This window comes from Ctenocephalides felis, unplaced genomic scaffold (assembly GCF_003426905.1).
Source record: "Ctenocephalides felis isolate EL2017-DRISC unplaced genomic scaffold, ASM342690v1 CF-g0.4_SCAFFOLD_01886, whole genome shotgun sequence".
In the NCBI taxonomy this organism is placed as follows: Eukaryota; Metazoa; Arthropoda; class Insecta; order Siphonaptera; family Pulicidae; genus Ctenocephalides; species Ctenocephalides felis.
This window is the reverse complement of record NW_020538040.1, coordinates 76426630-76449985: the sequence shown is the minus strand read 5'-3', so window position 1 is coordinate 76449985 and position 23356 is coordinate 76426630. Positions and strand designations below refer to the sequence as shown.

At 29.5% G+C, this 23356-nt stretch overlaps 1 protein-coding gene across 4 annotated transcripts in view; it reads right to left on the bottom strand.

Moving 5' to 3' along the window:
• LOC113376487 (low-density lipoprotein receptor) overlaps positions 1-23356 on the bottom strand; it is a 99006-nt gene that overhangs the window by 67533 nt on the left and 8117 nt on the right. For all 4 annotated transcript variants that reach the window (XM_026616423.1, XM_026616425.1, XM_026616424.1 and 1 more), the window contains exon 2: positions 13845-13973. In XM_026616423.1, the coding sequence (XP_026472208.1) occupies positions 13845-13973 (129 nt within the window). The remainder of the gene's footprint in view (positions 1-13844; positions 13974-23356) is intronic.

Below are 23356 nucleotides of genomic sequence, written 5' to 3'. Positions count from 1 at the left end.
TAGTAGAATAATGTAGCTTTTATTTTGATTTTTTTAAAGAGACTTAGCGAAAACCCCTTTAAAATTAAACAAGACATTGGACCTGTATGGTTTAAAAAAAAAACAGGTGACAAATTTTTGAAAAACAGCAATTTTACAATGATGATGATGAATTACCTGGGAGTTTTACCGACTTACATAGTCAAATAGTTGTTTAATATGTGTTCTGACAAAATTAGTTTAGTTTGGTTAAATATAATTACTCGAAGTCAAATAGGACTTTTGTGCCCCGTCCTACCCCATATATGTTTACTAAAGAAACAAATACATACATCTGTGTACGTATCAAAATTTAAATAAGAAAAATAATAATCAATTTAGCTCTGAAAAATTATTGTCACCTTATAGCAATAAAACATAGTATATTTTACAATCTAAATTAAATAGTCATCAATTCCAGAAAAATCTTAAATAAAGATAGTTAAAACCTCATTTGTTTAAATTGCCAAAATCAGCTTGAAAGCTTTCTAAAATATCTGCTCCATAAATTCATTCACTTTACTCATAAAAAAATATTAAAAAAGCAATCAAATCATTTTTAATTTTAATAAAATGTACGAATAGCCGAGGTTGTTAAGATTCGGTATTAAAAAATCATTTTTAATATTAGGATGAAGTATAATTAGTTGAAACCAAGTCCAAAATAATATCGAATATTTTGTTCAGACTATTTTCCATATAAATGTTAAGGAGGTGTTCTAGTGTAGAAACTCGAAAAATTTTTTTTGTTTGTTCCATATTTTCAAAGCTTAACTATTCAAGAATATAAGCACGAAAGGATTTTTAAAAATGAAAATTATTTTAGAAGATACAGATATTTATAGTTGACCATGATAATCATCTTCTATTTCCTTCCTTTTGCGAAACTTTAAACGCGTTTTTCTCTAAACTGTTTCTTTCAATACTATGTACACGAATTCTCGAGTTCTAATGCGGCGATTTACTTGAAATTCTCAGAGAATTTTTATAGAATTCTCTCTAGTATATACTAGCCTCATCACCAATTTTCAATTGAAAAGAAAATCGTGAATTTTAAAAAGGTGGTAAAAATTGGTCTTTTTTTCAAGCAGTTGCCATTTTGCAAAAAAAAAAAAAAATCACTCAATCCTAGTATATACCATAGCAACATCATTCTAGATGAATATTTTTTTTTTCATTTTGGATGACTAGGAGGGTTGCAATCGTGTACACGGTCACGTGTCAACTTTTTGAGACCCTCAACTTCAAAATTTGAAAATTATTATCAGTTTTTTTGTTTGAAATTTTTTCTGTACTCTTGTAACATTGATAAATAAATGAAAATAATAATAATAGTAAAAAAATTGATTGCCTTTATTTGATGATGACCTAAAATTCATTCCTCTAACTAGAATACCCCCCGCCGTGTATGGACTCGTGTTCTCCCCCATGTACTTAACCGACATTTAACATTTTGCGCATAAAATTATAAATCGTATCCTTCAATGATAATATATCATAATTATTGTAATGAGCTTATGATAGTGAGAAATGCGAGGGCGAGTTTTTCTCTTAAAAAGACGAAGTCCGACTATGATAGCAAAGCATCCGGTGCGACATCGATATAAAAGCGCAAGTCTGTCTATTATTTAATCTATTTTTCTGTCTATCGTTTATAAATGCTTTACGATGACTAACAGATGTAATTTGCACAATTTTATGGAAATAGATAATAACGATCTATCAATCACAGATGTTCAACCGAAGAACAGACGTGTCATTTACAAGTTGAATAATAATTAATTATGAATGTTAAATTCAGACACATCTTAACTGGATTCAGATGAGAAACTTATCAATTGACAACAAACGATCCTCACATCGTTCACTTCTCAATATCTTTCATGACATTAATCTAACCTGAATAAATCAAATCACTTTACTGACTTACTGCGTCGTAGAAAATCTATATTCGAAATGTACATAGAGCACCAAACTCATCATACAAAATTCATTGCATGAATATACGTGTGCCAGTACCCTAATTTTATGCTTTTTTATTTTCTGTTTAAAATTTATCTTAATTGCAAAAAATTACATTCGTCATAGGCGTAATATCACAATCAGTGCTTGAATCCACAAATATCAAACGGATTTTGAACTTCTCAAATCGCTGTCTTCTATTTCTATTTAAATGTACGTCGCATATTATTTTTCATATTATAATGCCCTTTAGGGCAAAATAATGCAACATTTTTGACAAATTCACTATAATGTAAAATCATCATAACATTATTGTTCTAGTGATTGTTCAATAAAAGTAAGAAATTATTGGCATATTCCCAATATTTTATTAATCACAGTTCAAGAAGGTTATAAACAGTTGAATTTAAAAAAAAAAACCTCTCACTGGTCTGACTTATTTTCATCAACCGATCTTACGTAATGTGGTGCTTTATTTCAATATTAAAACTCCATGGTCGAAATTTTGCAAATCACTTCCGCAATAGGCGTACTTTCAATACATCTTCTTTATGCACAGCGATTAATTTTTTTCAGACTTGAAGAGTATTTTCGCATTTCTAAAGGAGAAAAAAGGTAAGTAAAGCATAAGGAAAATTCTGAGAGTTTAATATTTTGAAGAACAGCAATCAACAATATCGAGTAGTATCAATTAAATTTTCCCCAATTAAAAATATAAGTATGACGTTCAATGCAAAAATATCAACGATAAATTTTTTATGGGCATCATATAAAAAAAATTTAATATTTATATACGTTATATACTAACTTGTAAATTTCTTAAAATCTCCACAGACAAGATAATTAACTCTTTCGCTACGAATGTCGTCCATGGACGACATCCACATGACGTGCTGCGTGTACGGAAGTCGTCCATGAACATGTGTTTGCCTTTGCTTCAAGATTTATCACTATGAGTTAAACTACTGAGAATTCTAGTCGTTTTTGTAATTTCTAGTTCATCAGAAGTGTCATTTTAAATTTTTTACTATATTTTTATTGATAATGATAGAAATATAGATAGAAATATCTTAAAATATATCATTGTGTCTGGTCCATTCAATAGCACTACTAATGGGCACACTGTTCTGTACGGCAGCGACACTTCTGCAGAAAACACGTAACGCAAGAGTTAAAACAACGTTACAAAGTATTTGTAAAAACAATTTTCCAGAAAATGACAATAGGCCCAAATCTGCCATAAAATAGACCAACATTATGACAAAGCTATGTTGCGTAGCGCTTCTCATACTAAATGGTACTAAATACTGTCAAAGTGCTATGTAATTGCTGTGCGATCAGGCGATTTTTCCAGAAAATGCAACTAGATCGCAGACTGACGTGGAAGGACTATATTCAAATATAGCAAAATTAAATGCTATAAAAATTCGAACCTCTGAACTATTACTGGCTTCTGGGACGCAAGTCGATTCTATCTATTGACAATAAACTTCTAATTTATAAGGTAGTAATAAAACCAATGGAAATCCAACATAGTGCCAATGCAACGTGCCCTATCGAAAATATTAAGGCAGATTACTGATGCTCCGTCTACAATAAGACCTTACACGACGATGTTCATATTGAATTTATAAACAGAGTTATACAAACAGTGTCCAACATTTTCATAAAATAGAACATCATACAAGCTCTAGCTCGCTTTGAGTCGCTCAGCTTCTTGAGACACCAACTTCAAGAAGACTGAAGAAGAATCTGCCCGAAGATAATATGGAGGACCCTTAGAACTATCACAACTTTATATGAACAGAATAGTAGAATCACTTATTGAATGACATAAGCCAAATAGCTCATAGAATTTTCCTGTATTCTGATTGCTATTCAAAATAAAATTAAAAAAAAATGTTATTAAGGCACATCACAAAGATGCAGTTATAACAATCGTTTTTTTTTTGACATTTGTACGTTTTTCAAGTTAGGCTTTCTATCTAAAACGCCTGATCGCACAACAACCGCATAGCATTTGACAGATTTTAGTACAACTTTATAGGAAAAACGCTGCATAACGCAGCCTTGCCATAATATAGGTCTATTTTAGGGCAGAATGGGCCCCTGAGCTTCATCAATATTACAAACGGCGTTACGTCTTTCTTTTGCATTGTTTCATTAAAATTTATTATGTTATTATGCTTCATTATTTATCAATTAATTATTGGTTTCATTAATTATTACAATCTAACAATGAGCATTTATTACTTTAATAAATAGACAAATTTCCTATAATCAGAAAAGTTTTCATACCATAGTTTGCCCACGGATCTTTTTCCATAATGTGATTTTAAAATATTTAATATAATATATAATATATTATAATATAATATATAATATAATATATAATATAATATATAATATAATATAATATAAAGTTCTATCGATACTTTAATATCGATTACACGACACTTGTCTATTCCAGGGGAAAACGTCAGAACATGGACAGTTCGTTACGATTCAATTATTTTCTATTGGGCTGTCAGAATATAAGTTGAAACTCGGGAAAAACAAAATTCCAATATAAATCCAAGCAACCATGCAGTAGGGTATCCGATCACATTACCCAGTCCGAACAAAAGACTGAGCAAATAATCAACCATCCGGGAACGAAAACTTAACCGTTCTGAGCACATAATTTTGGAGCGCGGAAAATTCAAAAAATAATAATGGCGGCCGCCCCTGTCTCACCTTCGGCACAAATAACAGCCCTGAGTGGAATGTTCAAGACGTACGCATCGCTAGGCACTGGACCCGCTGGAGGAAATACAATAACTTTGACCCAAATAGAGAATTGGTTCACGTCCGCCAAGGTATTTATTTCATTTCCTAATACTATTATAATAGTTATATTAATAATATTAATTAGAATTATTATATTTATTCTAAATTATTCAAGTATATAAAATATTTTAAATAATTTTTAATTTTTTTTTTTTGACACTTTGACATTTGAATAGAAATTGGCCAATGGCTTAGAATTTTATTTTCAATTGTATTGAATTTTCTCGAGCTTTCTCACAATATTTTGATAATAATAATAATATTTTGAATAATTTATTATTTTTATTTTCAAATTTGAATTGATGGATTACAAATAATTTTTCTACATGGAAGTTTCTCGAGCTTTCTCGCAATAATATTGCAAATAATTTAATATTTTTGATTCTATTAATAGTATTGGTTAAAATTATTATATTTATTCCAAATTATTCAAGTATACGGAATTTTTTAAATATTTTTTTTTACACTTTGGCATTTGAATAGAAATTAGCCAATGGCTTAGAATTTTATTTCTACTTTTATTGAATTTTCTTGAGCTTTTTCGCAATAATATTTTAAATTATTTATTATTTTTATTTTCAAATTTAAATTGACGGATTAAAAATATTTTTTTTTACATTGAAATTACTCGAGCTTTCTCGCAATTTAATATTTTTATTTCTATTAATAATATTGGTTAGAATTATTATGTTTATTCTAAATTATTCAGTATATGGAATATTTTAAATAATTTTTAATTTTTTCTTAACACTTTGACATTTGAATAGAAATTGGCCAATGGTTTAGAATTTTATTTTTAATTGTATTGAATTTTCTCGAGAAATATTTGTTTTTACATTGAAATTACTCGAGCTTTCTAGCAATTTAATATTTTTATTTCTATTAATAATATTGGTTAGAATTATTATATTTATTCTAAATTATTTAAGTATATGGAATATTTGAAATAATTTTTAATTTTTTTTTTTTTGACATTTGAATAGAAATTGGCCAATGGCTTATATTTTATTTTTACTTTTATTGAATTTTCTCGAGCTTTCCCGGAATAATATTTTAAATAATTTATTATTTTTATTTGCAAATTTAAATTGACAGATTAGATTCAAATTGATGGATTAGAAATAATTTTTTTTTACATTGAAATTTCGCGAGTTTTCTAGCGGCAATAATATTGTAAATAATTTAATATTTTTATTTCTATTAATAATATTGGTTAGAATCATTATATTTATTCTGAATTATTCAAGTATATGGAATATTTTAATTTTTAATTTTTTTTACACTTCGACATTTGAATAGAATTTGGGCTTAGAATTTTATTTTTAATTGAATTGAATTTCCTCGAGCTTTCTCGCAATAATATTTTGAATAATTTATTATTTTTATTTTCAAATTTAAATTGACGGATTAGATTTAAATTGATGAATTAGAAATAATTATTTTACATGGAAGTTTCTCGAGCTTTCTCGCAATAATATTTTAAATGATTTTTTTTAATTCTTTTTGACATTTGAAATACAAATTGACCAATGGATTAGAAAGAAGATTTTTTCGCTTTTATTGAATTTTTTCGAACATTATTTTTTATATTTTTTTGAAATTCAAATTGACTAATGAATTAGAAAAAAAAAATTTCACTTATTGAATTTTCTCGATCGTTCTCGCAATGATAATGTAAATAATTTATTATTGTTATTTACTTTGGCACTTGATATTCAATTTGACCAAAGAATTAGATTTTTTTTTTACTTTTATTGAATTTTCTCGAGTTTTCTCGCAATAATATTAAACAAATATATTTTAATTCATTTTGATAATTGAAATTCAAATCGATCGATGAATTAACTTTTTTTCTCTACTTTTATTGAATTATCTTGAGCTTTCTCGTTTCAATTGTGTTATATGTCATCGATTAATATAGTATACACAAAATTAAATATACCTAATTTTATAAACGTGGCGTAGATAGTGAAATATAAATATCAATCTTAATTTCAAAACTAAATATAGACATATTTTAAAAACCAAGCGCTGCTAATTCAGCAATAATCAATAATATAGCAATAGCTACATAGTTAATAGTGAAAAGAAATTTCTATTCCAAAAATTAAGTTCTAAATTATTCAAGATTCCAAAATAACTATAACATCAATATCAACATATTTCAAAGATTTTTGTTCTGGAATTGTTGGAAATATAGCAACGGCATCTGTTAGTTTCCGATTCAATTTGTCGCATTCACATATTGTTTATAGCAAAGATCGTGTAATTCTATTTGGCATTTGCAAATATTTTTGAAGTATTCCACACGTTTAGTTAAAATTATTTTCAATTCATGCATTGAATTTGCAAGCTTCTTTGTTCTTTGTGTATGCTCATGAATAGTATTATTGTTTTGAAAAAAGCTTTCTACAATCGTTTTAAACATCGACTGTTTATATAAGTTTGCAATTGAAAAACAACTAGACAGTCATTAGTCGTAATTGAGCTGCAAACTCAAATTAAACTGATTAGTGAATAAAAAAATTCTTGCAATTTATTCCAATTCCAACTTATATAGTACAAACTTACATAGACAGTTTATATTTAGATTCAAATTTATCTTAATGTAACGTCGGATAAGATTATTAATATTTTTTTTGTTATGAATACATATTGAATTTTCTATTTTATTATGTTACTAAATATATTAATATATCATTTGCAGCTTTTAAACACAGCTGCGTTCACTACAACCGACTTATCCACATTGTTCAGCAAGTTTGCAGCTGGAGCCGGCGTTACACTTGAAGACTTTGTGCGAACGTTGGGCGATGCATCTACGCTCATGGGAATATCTGTGGAAGAGTTGACCAATGCACTATCTACCGCCCCAATTCCACACGCAGGACCAGCAGCTTCCGCTGCAATTCCCGCGCCCGCACCCGCTTCAGCTCCAGCTGCAGCAGCAGCTGCTCCAGCAGCAGCGGCACGTGTCGATCCCGCCCCCCTACCGATGCCCGCTCCAGTTGCTGCGCCAGCCACTGATCCCGCATCTGCGGTTCCTGCTACACCAGCGGCAGCAGTGCCGGTAGTTGCCGCGAAAGAAGTAAAGGAAACAAAAGAAGCGAAAGAGGCGGCCAAAGAAGCTAAAGAGGCGGCAAAAGAAGCCAAAGAAGCGAAAGAGGCGGCAAAAGAAGCCAAAGAAGCGAAAGAGGCGGCAAAAGAAGCCAAAGAAGCGAAAGAGGCGGCAAAGGAAGCGAAAGAAGCGAAAGAACCGAAAGAAGCAAAAGAGGCTAAGGATGTTAAAGACACTAAAGACGCGAAAGATGCCAAAGACGCTAAAGACGTGAAAGAAGCTAAGGAAGGCAAGGAAAAGGAGAAGAAGAAGGAATCCGACAAAAAGAAGAAGTAATTCAATATATTTTTATGGGAAGGGCGAGCGATACTGCGCAATACAGATTTTTGGAATTTATTATAAGGAATGAGTGCTCAAGCGGATAAGTTTATTAAAATTTTTTCGGACATATACATGGCTGTTTTTTTTTACGAAATAAGTTACACAATAATATATCAAAATAAGTCTTATCCGCGTTGTTACAATATCAGGTTCATATATTTTATACAAAAATCGAAGTATAATTCACACATTCCAACTTAGATTATTTGTATAAACTATCAGTTTATTTTCAATGAGTGTAATATGCAGATTGGTTACCAGTTTATAAATAATTATTCGAATCTAAAAAATCAAAATTCTATCCAAAATCTGACTTTCTGAACTTTTTTTCGAATAAATTTAAAAATTAACAATATTTAAATTTTATGGCGAAAATACTGGCGACAACAGAGACTATCATTATTTAACCCTCCGTAGGTCGGGGTGGTCTGGCCAGACTTTTTTTTGATTTCAATTAAAAAAAAAAATACTTCTAGTAATCCTATCGACTTGAAATTTCTTGACTTTTCCTAAAATTTCATTAGCTGTCGATCAATGAAAAAATCAGGACAATTATAAGGATAATTATAAGGATATTAACTTTTTTATACTTCGAACGGTCGGAAAGGTCTGTCTAGACCACCCATACATTTTGTATGAAATATACGCTTTTTGATGAATGTAGACCAGTATTTTGTCTTTTTTCTGGTATTTTCTATTCAAACTGCATTCTATATATTTTTTGCTATGTGTTGTAACATGAATGTTAGTATTTTCATGACGAGAGTTCCTTGAAAACCTACCAAACTTATTGGTAATCGCGAACACTGAAAATCGGATGAGTAATGCACACATTATCAACAATTTTTCTACCCGTACTGCGTTCGAATTTTTTTTTCTGGCAAACCTGTAGTGAAATTATATTTTCACTTTGAGTTTTACAGCTCATTTCAAAGGCGACGCACCTCATTTCGTTTTCATTTGAATTTCACATTCATTTCGAAGGCGCCGAAAAAGAATAAATATTGTTTTTCATTGATATAAAACAGAAAAATTAACAAACAAAGCAACCATTATTTTATATTTCTTGATTTTTTTATATAATATAATATGTAATATTTTTATTATAAGCATGCTCAACACATGCAAAAGACGGTAAGAAAAAGAAAAAATTAAAACTATAAATAATAATAATCGTTAATATATAAGACAATAAAAACTCATTTTTCCACATAAATGCATGTAAAATGAATGGTGGTCCAGCCAGAGCTTTCCGACCGTTCGAAGGTGAAAAAATATCCGATCGACGGAGGGTTAAATACGTCTATCAAGTTATTTAGTAAAAGCATCTGTTTAACAGAAACTACTTACTGATACCTGCATTGTTCATACCAAAAATTATAGATACATTAGTTTAGCATCAGCAAGGCAACAGAAACCTTTCAACTATGGCTATGAATAATTCCTTCGATGGCCTTTCTACTAGATCGAAATACTTTGGTAATGAAATAAATAAATAGTGCGAGATAAGTTAGGTTAACGAACTTCATATAACCGGTTCGATTTTTAGAACAAAGGATCTAAACAATATACGTCGCTCTTAGGTAAATATTTTCAGTGGGTTAATTTTACGGAAAAGCATATCGAACAATATTTTGAATTTGCTATTGTTCTCATAATCATATAAAATTCCATGCAATATATTGTTCCACTGGTACGCCAATATGTAAGTCGTAAACAAGCGCGAGTTGTTTGGGTTCCCCAGCGCGCACCATATGCATGCATTTAATATTTCATATCAGATATTTTTACCATCTTTATTTTTTACATTTTGCTTGAATTTATATCAATGCACTACAATCTTAACCAATTCTGTTAGAGTAAAGAAAAGTAATGAAACCTGTAACTATTATAAATCTGATGCACATGCATGCATTTAATATTTCATATCAGATATTTCTACCATCTTTATTTTTTACATTTTGCTTGAATTTATATCAATGCACTGCAACCTTAACCAATTTTGTTAATGTAAGAAAAAGTAATGTAACCTGTAACTATTATAAATCTGATAATAAGCAATTATCAGAGTGCAAAGAAGTAAACTAGATTTTAAAATACAAATTATAAATAAATTTAGATTAAAAAATATAATGAAAATAAGTCCTTCACAGTCGTGATGGAGGTTTGCCAATAAGAAAATTTTTCCATGAATTTTTCCTGTCATTGCTTGAGCACGGTTCTATGAACCGTAGTCGTTTAGGGAACGAATAATATTTGATTGGTCTTACATCCCAAGAAAAAAAGTATCTAAACAAGTAACATGTGGAGCATTTTCAGAATTGTATTGGAAAAACGAATGATAAAAAAGCAATTTATTTCAAAATATAATATTTTCGATGCGCTTTTGATGTCATACACAAGCGTTCGTAAAACTAACTTGCCACATTTGAAAAAGTTACCCCATTGACAACACGTGCCACGAGAATGAATCGAGCCAGAATTTGTGGATCTGAATAGTTGCAATACATATGAGGTCTGATGACACATGTCAATATTTCATTTCATATTTTTCTCCTTTCTTTTGAAAGATAGCATAGTGGACAAGGATCGATTCTACTTAGGTAAGTTACCGTTCATATCGACGAAGGCGGCATATCGGAACAAAAACTTACATAGATCAGTACACCTACTGCCATAATGTCAAATAAAATTCCACCAGGTATACTCACAATCAGATATGGTCAGAAGTATAAAAACAGGCTGACTGAACAAACGAATGCAAGAGGATAGTTATTAGATCAAGCTCATAACAGAAGTATTAATAAAAATCCTTATAATTTATTTTTAGTAGCCTAATAAGAAAAAAATCTGTGTATACCTCAATTCTTTCTTTTATTGTACTATTATCACTGTCTAGCAGTACTGGGACGAAGCTGTTTCAACTTTAGATTTTTAAATATATTCTCACTTCATAAATAATTGAGTATAGATAATCAAGAAATGAAAAAATAACAAAGAAAATATGCAAGCAACATATAAATATGAAGTCCTGAATAAAATAGAGAAATTGTCACCAAAAAATGTGTATTTCGATCAACAATCCGTAAAGCTGGATAAAGTTTCAGAACTTTATAATAGTACTGGCAACTCTTTAGTTCAGAACGAAAGCTTACGTACCCACTCGCATGAATCACAAACTCATCTCCATTTTGTAATTGTAATTGAAAACAAGTTGCTACAAAATCTAAATTTATTGACAAATTACTCATTGGTTGTTAATAAAACTGTTGATCATAAGAATATAAGTAAATAATAATCGATTTAAGGGATGGACTAATTTTTATGTTTTATTAGTGATCAATAGGTTCTATTGGTAACACTGTGCGACATTAATTTTTTTCCCTGAGTTGTTATGATGGTTTTAAAATAATTCGAAGCCGCTGATTTTGAAAACGGTAACAGAAATTTGCTAACAGCTCTAGTTTTTAAGATATGCAAATATACTAGTTTTACTTCAAATTACAATAAAAAATACATGTTTCATTTTATGCCTTCAAAAATCATTATGATTTTCGAACGTGGACAAGATCTAACTGATTTCGTCATAAGCTCCAATAATTGTGAGCCATGTGGATGTTCCATCTTATTTGATATCGCTCCTGCAATGTCCTCAGGACTCTCGCCTGCTCTTAGCTAATATCTCCGAGATTTTCCAAAAACTGCTATGAATAAGAGTGCGAGTAATGAATTCAAATCAATTACATCAAATATATCAGTTTTTAATTCTTCCTGTTTTCTTGTTTAACGTTGGTTTCTACATCCATTACATGGTAATGGATAGGCAAGAGATGTTGATGTTCTAAGTTGTTCATCATTAGCATGGATAAGATTCGTGTAGGTGATCGTAAGTAGACTGGACTGGACCTCAAAAACATTGGGGTTGTAGTTTATGACTATTTGCTTCTATTGCCTGAACTTATTTCATTGGTATTTACCACACAGAAGAAACAACCGTCATGGCGATTCTGAGATTTTTTGTAAATGACGGGGGTATTAAAATTATATCATTTCTTTTTTCTTCTGGATAATAACGTAAATATACTACGCATTCACTTACGAATACTACGAATACTACGAATTCACTTATTATAAGTATGAAAAAACCATGTTTTATCTTCATTGCGCAATTCAGTTTTAAAGTGGTTGAAATACGATGTCGTTACTCAGTTTGACATAGGTTTCCGGTATTTGTCGAAGACATATTAACCACAGATGTAACAAAAACTACTCGAATTATGCACACAACGAAGCCATACCAAAAACAGCAGAATAAAACTCTTAAAAACACGTTAAACTGCAATAATCATAGACAAAATTACTAATTGGGGTAGTTCCTTAAAACTCAAAAACTAGAGCTGTTACGGAAAAATTGAATATTTGAAATCAGCGTGCAATTTTAAGTCGATTTAGAAAAAAGTTCAAGTAACAAAATAAATAATAACTAGTGGTGTATGGCATCGTGCCTTAAGGAAAATTGCTGGAACTTTCCGAGATATTCGAGAAATTTTAAACGTTTTCAAATATATTATTACAAATACTGTAACTTTCATTATTTTTGCTATCTTATTATATCTGAGCAAATCAAATGTAAATCGTAGATCAATTTATCTCCAGAACATTAATAATCGTCATTATATTTCGAATTCAATATCAAAAAAGAAAAAAAATAGTTGCCTAATTTACACAAAATTGAAAAAGTGCTCCCGTATAGTCACAGTCTAAACGCATTTGCAAATAATTCTGTGCGACATTTTTACTTACACTGTGTTTAGCTTGGCGGCATTTTCACATTTTTTAATAGTTTTCACAAAATTGGAAAAGTGCTCCAGTACATAAACAGTCTTGAGTAAACGCACTTGAGTAAACATTTGCACCAGAGTGGTGCTTAGACTGTGTTTAGCCTGGGTAATTTTTTGAATTTTTAATCGAAAATTACAAAAATATTTTTTGCAAAATAAAATTAGAAAGAAAAATTTTTTTTCCAAAAGCAATTATTTTGTTAAAACAAGCAGAAAGTTCTTTGAATCATTTAAATCGGACGCTTAGTTCTCTCAAAAACTGTCATTTTTTTTAACATTTAGCTCTGTGTCTCCAAAACCGCTGGGCCTACCTTTGCCAAAAACTAATAATCACTTAATTAAATTATAATGCAGACTAACAAAACACACACACACATCGATTTTTTCTGAGGTATGGCAAAATGTTCAAAAGCCTCTGAAACGTGAAGAAATGCAAAAATTTTCATTTTCGATTTTCGGCCCTACGGAAAGTTAATAATAAAAAATTAAAGTGCCATTTTTGTCGCGCAGTATAATTATTTAACCGTGGCTTAAATAAGTGGATAATCACATTATGAAATTAATATTTTTATAGCGCATTCGATATGTAGATATAGATATTAATCGTAAATTCAAAACTATATTTGTTGCAGCTGGATTGTTTATTTCTAGCATACATACAAAATAGAAGTACATTAAATTATACAGCATGAATATAACATTCATATTTACGCGGGCAACAAAACGGTGTGGGTTGTATTTTGTTCTGTACCAACCTTTGCATTCTTCAGGGAATTCGTCGCTGCCGTCGTCGCAGTCCCTCTCGGCATCACAAGCCCAGCTCAATGGTATACACTTGCCATTGCCACAGCGAAAATGACGAGCTGCACACTCTGGTGGACCGACTGAAAAAAGGACACAAAATGAAAAGTTTGAATCAGCCCAGTTTCTAGCATTTTTTTTCACTTCTAGTGTTTCTTACAGTCGAAAGAAATAACATAGTTTGACAACAGAAAACATGCTGGAGCATGTTGTGAGTAAAACCAATTTATCATTTATTTTATTACTTTGCTCTACGTATTTAGTTAAAAATAAAATAAAATCACTATCCTAATTTTATTCTTCTTTTAAATGTTTGATTGATTTGAATGTTATTTATTGGTATAAATATTTCATATTTCCAACCAATAGAAGGTAATATTTCAAAGGATCAAAGGATAGTGCATAATATAATGCATGATCATCAAGGTTCAAATTAATTAATGATACTTTCCGTTTTGTGAACAAATATTATATGAAGTGAAAAAAAAGATTTATTACAAATTTGTAGAGACTGTAAATTTGAAATATTTTGTAATCAGTATTTGATCAGATCTTTTTCCATTTAAGGGGTTATATGGGTTTCCTCGGGCAAAAACGGCTTTTTTCAATAATTTTTTTACATATAAAAATTAAATATTTTAATGATTTTTTTTTATTTAAAAGATACATATTTAATAAACATTTTGTAATATTGTCAAAAAAATATCAAAATGGCGGTCATTACGATGCAATTTCCGGCAGTCCCTCGGAAAAAAGTGCCTCCGCGTTGTCAGCAGAACTTCTTTGAGAATTATCCGAAATAAAAAGAAAAATACGTGTTTTAGTAAAGACAATAAACTAGGTATTGGACGAAGGAAAACAAAATAAAATGAAAATTGGATTCTTCTCAATATTTTTTTTAAATAGTTGTAATTAAAGAAAAAAAAATCCTTAGTTCAAGACCTTGTAAATGATATCTCGAAGCCCTGTGTAAAATTTCATCAATATCGCTTGAGAAGTTCGCGAGAAATCTTGACAACCGTCTTTGAAAACATAGTTTTGAGAAAAACGCGTTTAAAGTTTTAAGAGAGCCTATATCTGACCTCGAGCGTCCACCTTTTCAAGGCTGTATCTCCGAAACTTGAAAATTTAAGACAATATTCTAAATTTCGATTTTTTGAAACTGTGAAACCCATGTAACCCCTTAACAAGGGACCCTTCGGGGTACTATATGTATGCATATAAATACCTGTCACTTATAACGAAAAGACTAGCAAAAGTAACGAAAGGAGAAGGCTATAGAGTAAAGAACAATATATATCGTAAACTAAATATTTGTTTTATTCACTTTCCTGATGGTAATGGGATATTTATAATTTACAATCCACTTGATTTCTAATCAATCATAGTGATCCTCAACATTTTAAATTGTTAAAAATATAAAAGTTTTTTGAAAATTCTGGAAAACTTGGTTTTGAAAAGTTTCAGTAATTGGGAAATGTTGAATATTCTGAAACATTTGAAAAAACATTAGAAGATTTTAGAAAAATTTCAATTTTTTGTAAAATTCAAATATTTTGATTTCCTGGGTAAATCTATGAATTCTGAAAAATCAAATTAAAATCAAGTAAAGAAAAGAAAAAATGTTAAAGGAATATTATAGATATCCGCCAAAATGACCAGCCAATTCTGTCGTAAAATAGACCAATGTTATGACAAGGTTATGTTACGCTGCTTTTATCATATAAAATGGTACTAAAAACTGTTAAAATGCTATATGGTTACTGTGAGTCGGGCATTTTTAATGTAAAACCTAGCCTGGAAAACCCACAAACGCGAAAGATAGAATCTTATCGTAAGTGCATTTTTCCTAGATTTGGATTTTGACAGTTTTTACATTTTCATATATTTCATATGAAAAAACGCAGTGTAACATAGCCTTGCCATAACATTGGTCTATTTTAATAAAATTTTTGATATATTTAAAATTGTTTAATTAGTATTAATTCAAAATTCAAATAGTATAACTAATAATTGTGACGAAACTCAAAATTCAGTAAAAAAATGTACACATATTATTAAACCAACAAGTGATAATTTTATTTCATAATTAAATTTAATAAATTAATAACGTTAACAAAAAGAAATTACAACAATCAACCAATTTTTATTGATTTTTTTCATGTAATAACGAATATTAATTACTATGTAGATAAGATATTTCTTATTTCTTCCACTAATTTTCCATGTATTACTTTTCAGTATGCAAACAAAATGATAAGCGAGCAATTTTAAAGAAACACAATGCGTCATAACAACTTTTGTAACAAACATATAATTAATAAAATACTTATAAATTCAACAATTCAGTTTTAAATGCGTAAAAGATTAAATCCTGAATAAACAATATTATTGCTCCAACCTTTGTTTATACATATATTTGAATTACAATCTACCTATTATTACATGAAGGCATACAGGGGCCGATTCTGCTGTAAAATAGACCAATGTTATGGCAAGGCTATGTTACGTAGAGTTTTTTTTTCAAATATAATGGTACTAAAAAATGTAACTTCACTCATATGTTATTATGCCACATCACAAAGACGCACTTATGATCAGATTATTTTTTAGCGTTAGTGCGTTTTCTAATTGTAATTTAGGTTTTCTATCTGAAACGCCAAATCGCACAGCAACCACATAGCATTTTGTGAGTTTTTAGTACCACTTTATATGAAAAACGCTACGTAACATAGCCTTTCAATAACTTTGGTCTATTTTACGGAAGAATCGCCCCATCAGTATTCTTGTTTAGTTAATTTAATAGCTATTAGAAAGCAACCAGCTAGTTGTTTTTGCTAGTTGTGATAGATTTTAAACATATTTTATTACATTTAATTATTTTTGCAGCAATACTCCGAAAGGCAATTTTCACAACTTCCAGGAAGAAAATAAAATTAGTTGAATGAAGCCTAATGTATATATAACTTTTATATTTATTATAATATGTATCAAAAGAACACAGTTCGTTAATATCGACAAATATTCGATCGATGAAAAGGCTTTAAAAACGCACATGCTCCATATGTTTACCGTTTACGCAATAAAAATATGCCATGTTCATAAATTTGAAAGATTGATTGATTGATTGATGGAAATCAACGTTTCACTCGCATATAACTACATTATTTCCTCTTTATTCCATTATATATTTGCCTTTGCAAAAGGTATTTTTTATCATTTTTAGCATATGAAACAGAATTCTGAACACGGTAATTTTACTCAAATACTCATGTAATAATTACTTCAATTATTATGTCAGTAAATATTGTTTTTAAATGCGCCTAATGAGCGTAATGTGCCTTTAGGAAGTATATATATATATATATATATATATATATATATATATATATATATGCATATTGATGATAAAAATAAATGCTTAAAGGTCATAGTGAAGTGAAGTCTGAAATCGTACGAAAAGAAAAACAAATTTGGAATAGACGTAAATTTTGTTCAAAATATTTTAGAAACCTGAATCTGTTTTCATGTAATAATATATATAATATATGATTTACACATGAAAACAGATTCAGGTTTCAAAAATATTTTGAACAAAATTTACGTCTATATATGTTGATACATATTATGTATCAACATAATTTCTTTTATATATATACTAGATGACCCGACAGACGTTGTCTTGTATCCATGTCTACAATTCAAAATATCCAATTTTTTTAATATCCTATCCTATACTTTTTAATATCCTATTTGATGTCCTGCCTTTGTGATTCATTTATGGTCTTAGCATAAGCAGTATAAGAAATTCAGAAAAAAATAGTATCTGCGATAAAAGAATAATAACACTCTTGATTTTACCACACAACATAATTGCTTCAATAATTTAGTCTATAATTTTCATAATCTCGTACGATATATTAGTTGCTTTTAGCAATTATAATTTCGAAAGTACATCTTTCTTACTAATAATTTAATAAACATTATTGTTTATGTTCAAATCTTAGGTAAATTAATTTGTAAAATCTAGTTCGTATGAGCACTCTTCAATCTAAGATCAACTTGCTAAATATTCCATATCCAATACAAACAAAATTATAAATCTTTTTTTTTTAGTAAGTAGAAATATTTTTTGTATTGCTAAATAATTTAGTAAAGTAAACCAAAATGCGGCATGCATAAGTTTAAAAAATATTGTATATGCAATTTGAACTTATTGCGTTATTTATTTAACTGAATTATTTAATTTATCTGCCAAACAAATACCGTTGACTGTATCTTATTTTAATTTCTGGCACTTCTCAGCTGCTTTTCAGCAATAGTAATGTAGACATTACATTCTTCTTGTATATTATATTTTATTATCTAGGCTCATAATTTCAGCTAAATTCAAATTTCAAGTGAATTGATGTTTCTAGCAGATGACAGTTTAACCCTCCGTCGGTCGGCGTGGTCTGGCCAGACTTTTTTCGACTTCAATTTAAAAAAAATACTTCTAGTAATTCTATCGACTTGAAATTTCTTGACTTTTCCTAAAATTTCATTAGCTGTCGATCAATGAAAAAATTAGGACGAAAAAATGTACAGAAGGATAATTATAAGGATATTAACTTTTTTATACTTCGAACGGTCGGAGTGGTCTGTCTAGACCACCCATACATTTTGTATGAAATATACGCTTTTTGATATATGTAAAAACCAGTATTTTGTCTTTTTTCTGGTATTTTCTATTCAAACTGCATTTCATATATTCTTTGCTATGTGTTGTAACATGAATGTTAGTATTTTCACGACGAGAGTTCCTTGAAAACCTACCAAACTTATTGGTCATCGCAAATATTGAAAATCGAATGAGTAATGCGCACATTATCAACAATTTTTCTACCCGTACTGCGTTCGAAAATTTTCTTGGCAAACCTGTAGTGAAATTATATTTTCAACTTGAATTTTACAGCTCATTTCAAAGGCGACGCACCTCATTTCGTTTTCATTTGAATTTCACATTCATTTCGAAAGAGCCCAAAAAGAATAAATATTGTTTTTCATTGATATAAAACAAAAAAAATAAAAATAATAAAAAAGCAACGATTTTTTTATATTCTTTGATTTTTTTATATAATATAATATAATATATATTTTTTTATTATAAGCAAGCTCAACACATGCAAAAGACGGTAAAAAAAAGAAAAAAATCAAAACTATAAATATTTATTACTAATAATGGTTAACATATAAGACACCAAAAACTCATTTACCCCATATAAATGCATGTAAAATGAATGGTGGTCCAGCCAGACCACTCCGACCGTTCGAAGGTGAATAAATATCCGACCGACGGAGGGTTAAATGTTTTCAATGCCAAACAATGATAAATGGTTTTTTGTAATATTTGCCATTTATTTCTACAATATTACTATAGTTTTATGGTTCATTAAATCTTAAAAATTTCCCTTGACAAACTCTAAAAAGAATTATCAAAATCCGAATAATCGTTTAGAAAAAGTATCAAATCATACACCCGCACAGAATAATTAAAATATATATAATATGTATGAGGACTGAAAGGATAAGAAAGAAGAAGAATGCAGATGGTTGATGACTTACGCGAGAGAAGAAAATACAGGGAAATGAAAGCCAAGGCACAAGACCAGGAAGTATGATAGCAGAAGTTTGAAAAGGAAATTCATAGAAGTCAATAAAAAGTGATTAATGACTACAAAATGGTAATGAAAATAATAAACATGGGAGAAAAAGGGAAAATACAACTTGAAGTAGGAGTAATGTGGACGAAATGACATGTATGACAAAGACACCTTATTCAAAAATTGGCGCGACGCAGTAGTCAGTTAAACGTGTTCTTAGGCAGCTATTATATAATCAGGCATGCCTAGAAGAGAAAAGTCGATAACAAGACTTACATTAATACCTTTTTGATATCAATTTCCTATAATGACTCATCGGTTGCGCAAGGAACTTATGGGCTGTTGAACAAAAACCGTGTGATAGGAAGTCCGTGTAGTCGGAGGGATGTCGGATTTTTAGCTCCGCGCAGTATGGGAATCGTGTAACCAGAATGCCGTGTTAACGGAGGGTTTACTGTACATACACATGTAGTATAAAATCAAATATCTCCGTAATTTGGAGTATCACTGATTATTACAATACAATCATTTAGAAGTAATGGATATTTATTTTCTCACACCAGTTTTATCTTGTGAAATATAATATGTAAAATTGCTTGTACTTCCGTAGTATCTATATCACGAAGCAGATAATGATATTGCGATATAGATACGACAACGGTTTTTATGTTGATATTCTCAGAAATTAATAATTTCTAGGTAAGGCCAAGTTTATTGAATGTTACGAAAAATGTTATCGAATAATTCTTCATTTACTGATAGTGAAAATTATTTTTACTACTGGCTTGGAAAATGAGCTGAAGAATATAAGAAAAATTGGGAAAAGAGCTGGAGTATATATATATATATATATATATATATATATATATATTTATATAACCCTTGCCACTCTGCACCGGCTGCTGTATTCTTGATTTCATTTGTACTTTACGCAATGTGTTTTATATGAATTTGTAAACATTGAAGAACATGTATTTACAATAATATCTAAATTTATTTCGTCCAATATGTTAAAGTTTAAAGCAATTGATCAAAGGCATAGTAGGTTGATTACAGTGCTCTTACAATTATAATTAGCGTCATGTTTTTTTATAAATCCACAAGAAAGTTTGTAACAATTAAAAAGGATCAAATATTCTTCGAAAATAACTAATAATTAAATTTTGAAAAAAGAACATTGTCTTATCATTGCACAGATTTATTCTGAAAATGAGTAACCTTTTCAACTCAAGATTGAGGCGCATTTAATTTTTAAAACTTCATGGCGGACCACATTAAATAACATACAGTTTTTAATATGGTTTAATATTATAATAAACATTATAATATAAAAATATTAAATAAGAAACGTAAATATTTAATTAGTTAATACAATATAAGAAGAGTATTGTAATTAATTTATTGGTAAAAGAAAGTTGATAAAATAAATAATACTCTACTTTAGAAATGCTTTCCGGGTCGATGAACAATATTTAAAAGGCCGCATGAACCCGAGGCCCGCGGATTGCTCGTCCTTAATCTATGATGTTCGACGCTCCAATACGAACTGAGCCAATGTAATAAAAACTGCAAAAGAGCTGCTAAGTGATACGCTAGATTTACGTTGTCCCCTCAGCGGGACTGCCGAGTGGAAAGAATTAATATTATACAATCAGAATAATTGAAAAAACTTTATAAGTAGTAAATAAACAAAAATCAAATAAAGGAAGTAAAAAACGTCGGAAGACTTGCTCCAATCAGCAATTGACATTGAAATAAAAAAAATACATTAAAGGCATAAGGTTTCTTGTTGAGTCTCATTAGATTAGTCTGACAATTTTCACATGATATTTACAACTGCTCTTCTCAGTGACTACAAATGGGATGTTAAGGTCATGTAATATATATATATCTTAAATAATGATTTTCAGCCAGTCGTCGAAATAAAAGAAACAAATGATTAAAAGATACACATACCACACCAGGAAAAACATTTTTTCCCATTTGCTCATAACCACATTACACAAATTTTCAGTTTTAAAATTAAAAACAAAACATGTTCAGTTTTTGAAAACACAACATGTATGATTAGTTTTTTCTATTGTATTTATCAAAAAATGGTTTTTCCTGGTGTCAAAAATCCATACACTTCGGCTTACGCTTAACCTCCATTTGATAAAATAGTAATTAAAATACAAATACAATTATTACAGATACTGCAAATGGTTATTACTTAACTAAAATTAACAATAACAATCCATTACGATTTTATTACACGCGTTAAGAATGTAATAATTATTTAAGTGAGAAGTATATATATTAAATAGGTAAATATGAGCATATTAACACTCAAATTTTTGCTCAAATTTTATTAAATTCATTTAAGATACAGACATCAGCTCCTCATCAGTTTAAATTCTTACAGAAGAAGTAATGATAATTAAATAATTTTAACACATAAAATATTTATTCTAGATTATATTTAGATATGGATAAAACACCTACTTTTTGTAGTTATGAGTTTATGAAAAAGCTTGAATTTCACTTAAAAAAATAATTTAAACTTTCATGAATGACTTCCAGAAAGAGCAAAAATATTATAATCTTGAAAGCAGTTTTTTATGGGAAACTAGGTACAATACAAAAAAATGGCAAAGCTATAAAATTTTCAGTTTTTGAAATCCCACTTGATTCTATTTGACGCACAGCATAATTAACAAATAAATTAATATGCCTATAATAATAATTTTGAAAAATGCCAATTTAAATGAAATTAGTATCAGTTTAGACTAGCACTTGAAATGGCTATCAATATCATTCAGTTATTTTTATCCTATAATTTTTATGGAAACATTTTTCATTGCTAAACAACGTTTGCGGAGCCAGCTAGTATATATGTAAACTAGCTGTAAGTGGAATTCTGTCTTAAGGCAATTAAGGCATCGTGCCTTAAGGCAAATTGCTGGAACTTCCCGTACCAAAAATTATTATTTTTTTTAAAAACGATTAAAATTGAAAAATTGAAAAAAATTTACTTCGAAAAAATAAGAAACTATAAATTGGATAAAAAATTACTTTTTTATGAAAAAAATTTTTTTTAAAAAAAAAATTTTTTTAAAAAAATTTTTTTTTTATTTTTTTTTTTTTTTAGAAAAATGTTTTCTTTATTTTGACATATTTTGGAAGATCTGAACTTGTTTTTCAGAGCAATCGTACTGCTTTAATTGCATAGAGACGAAATATAAAGCGCGTAAGCGCGGCGTCGCTGTCTAACGGGTAAACATTGATACGGAACCCATAGGAAAATAAACAAAATTTATACTTATTGTTAAAATCTCTATAAAATATCTGAAAATTTGATGTGCATATGTCTAATGATCATTTTTGACCGCCAAATGGCATTTTTTTTTACTTTTTTCGTTATATCTCCGAAACCGCTAGACCTGCCTGTATGAAAATTTGATCAATTCTTTATCTTGTCAATACAAGTAAAATGTTTTTTGAATTATTAAAATCGGACACTCCGTTCTCTTTAAAACTGAGTTACCGTTTTCGGCATTTTTTGCCCCGTATCTCCGGAACGGCTGGACCTGCCTTCGCCAAAAACTAATCAGCACGTCTCCTTATCAATACGAATCGAATGTTTTTTGAATTATTCAAATCGGTTGATCCGTGTTCCCGAAATCGTCGACGAAAATTTGTATCCGCACATACATACACACACGCACACACACACACACACACACACACACACACACACACACACACACACACACACACACACACACACACACACACACACACACACCACACACACACACACACACACACATACATCCATTTTT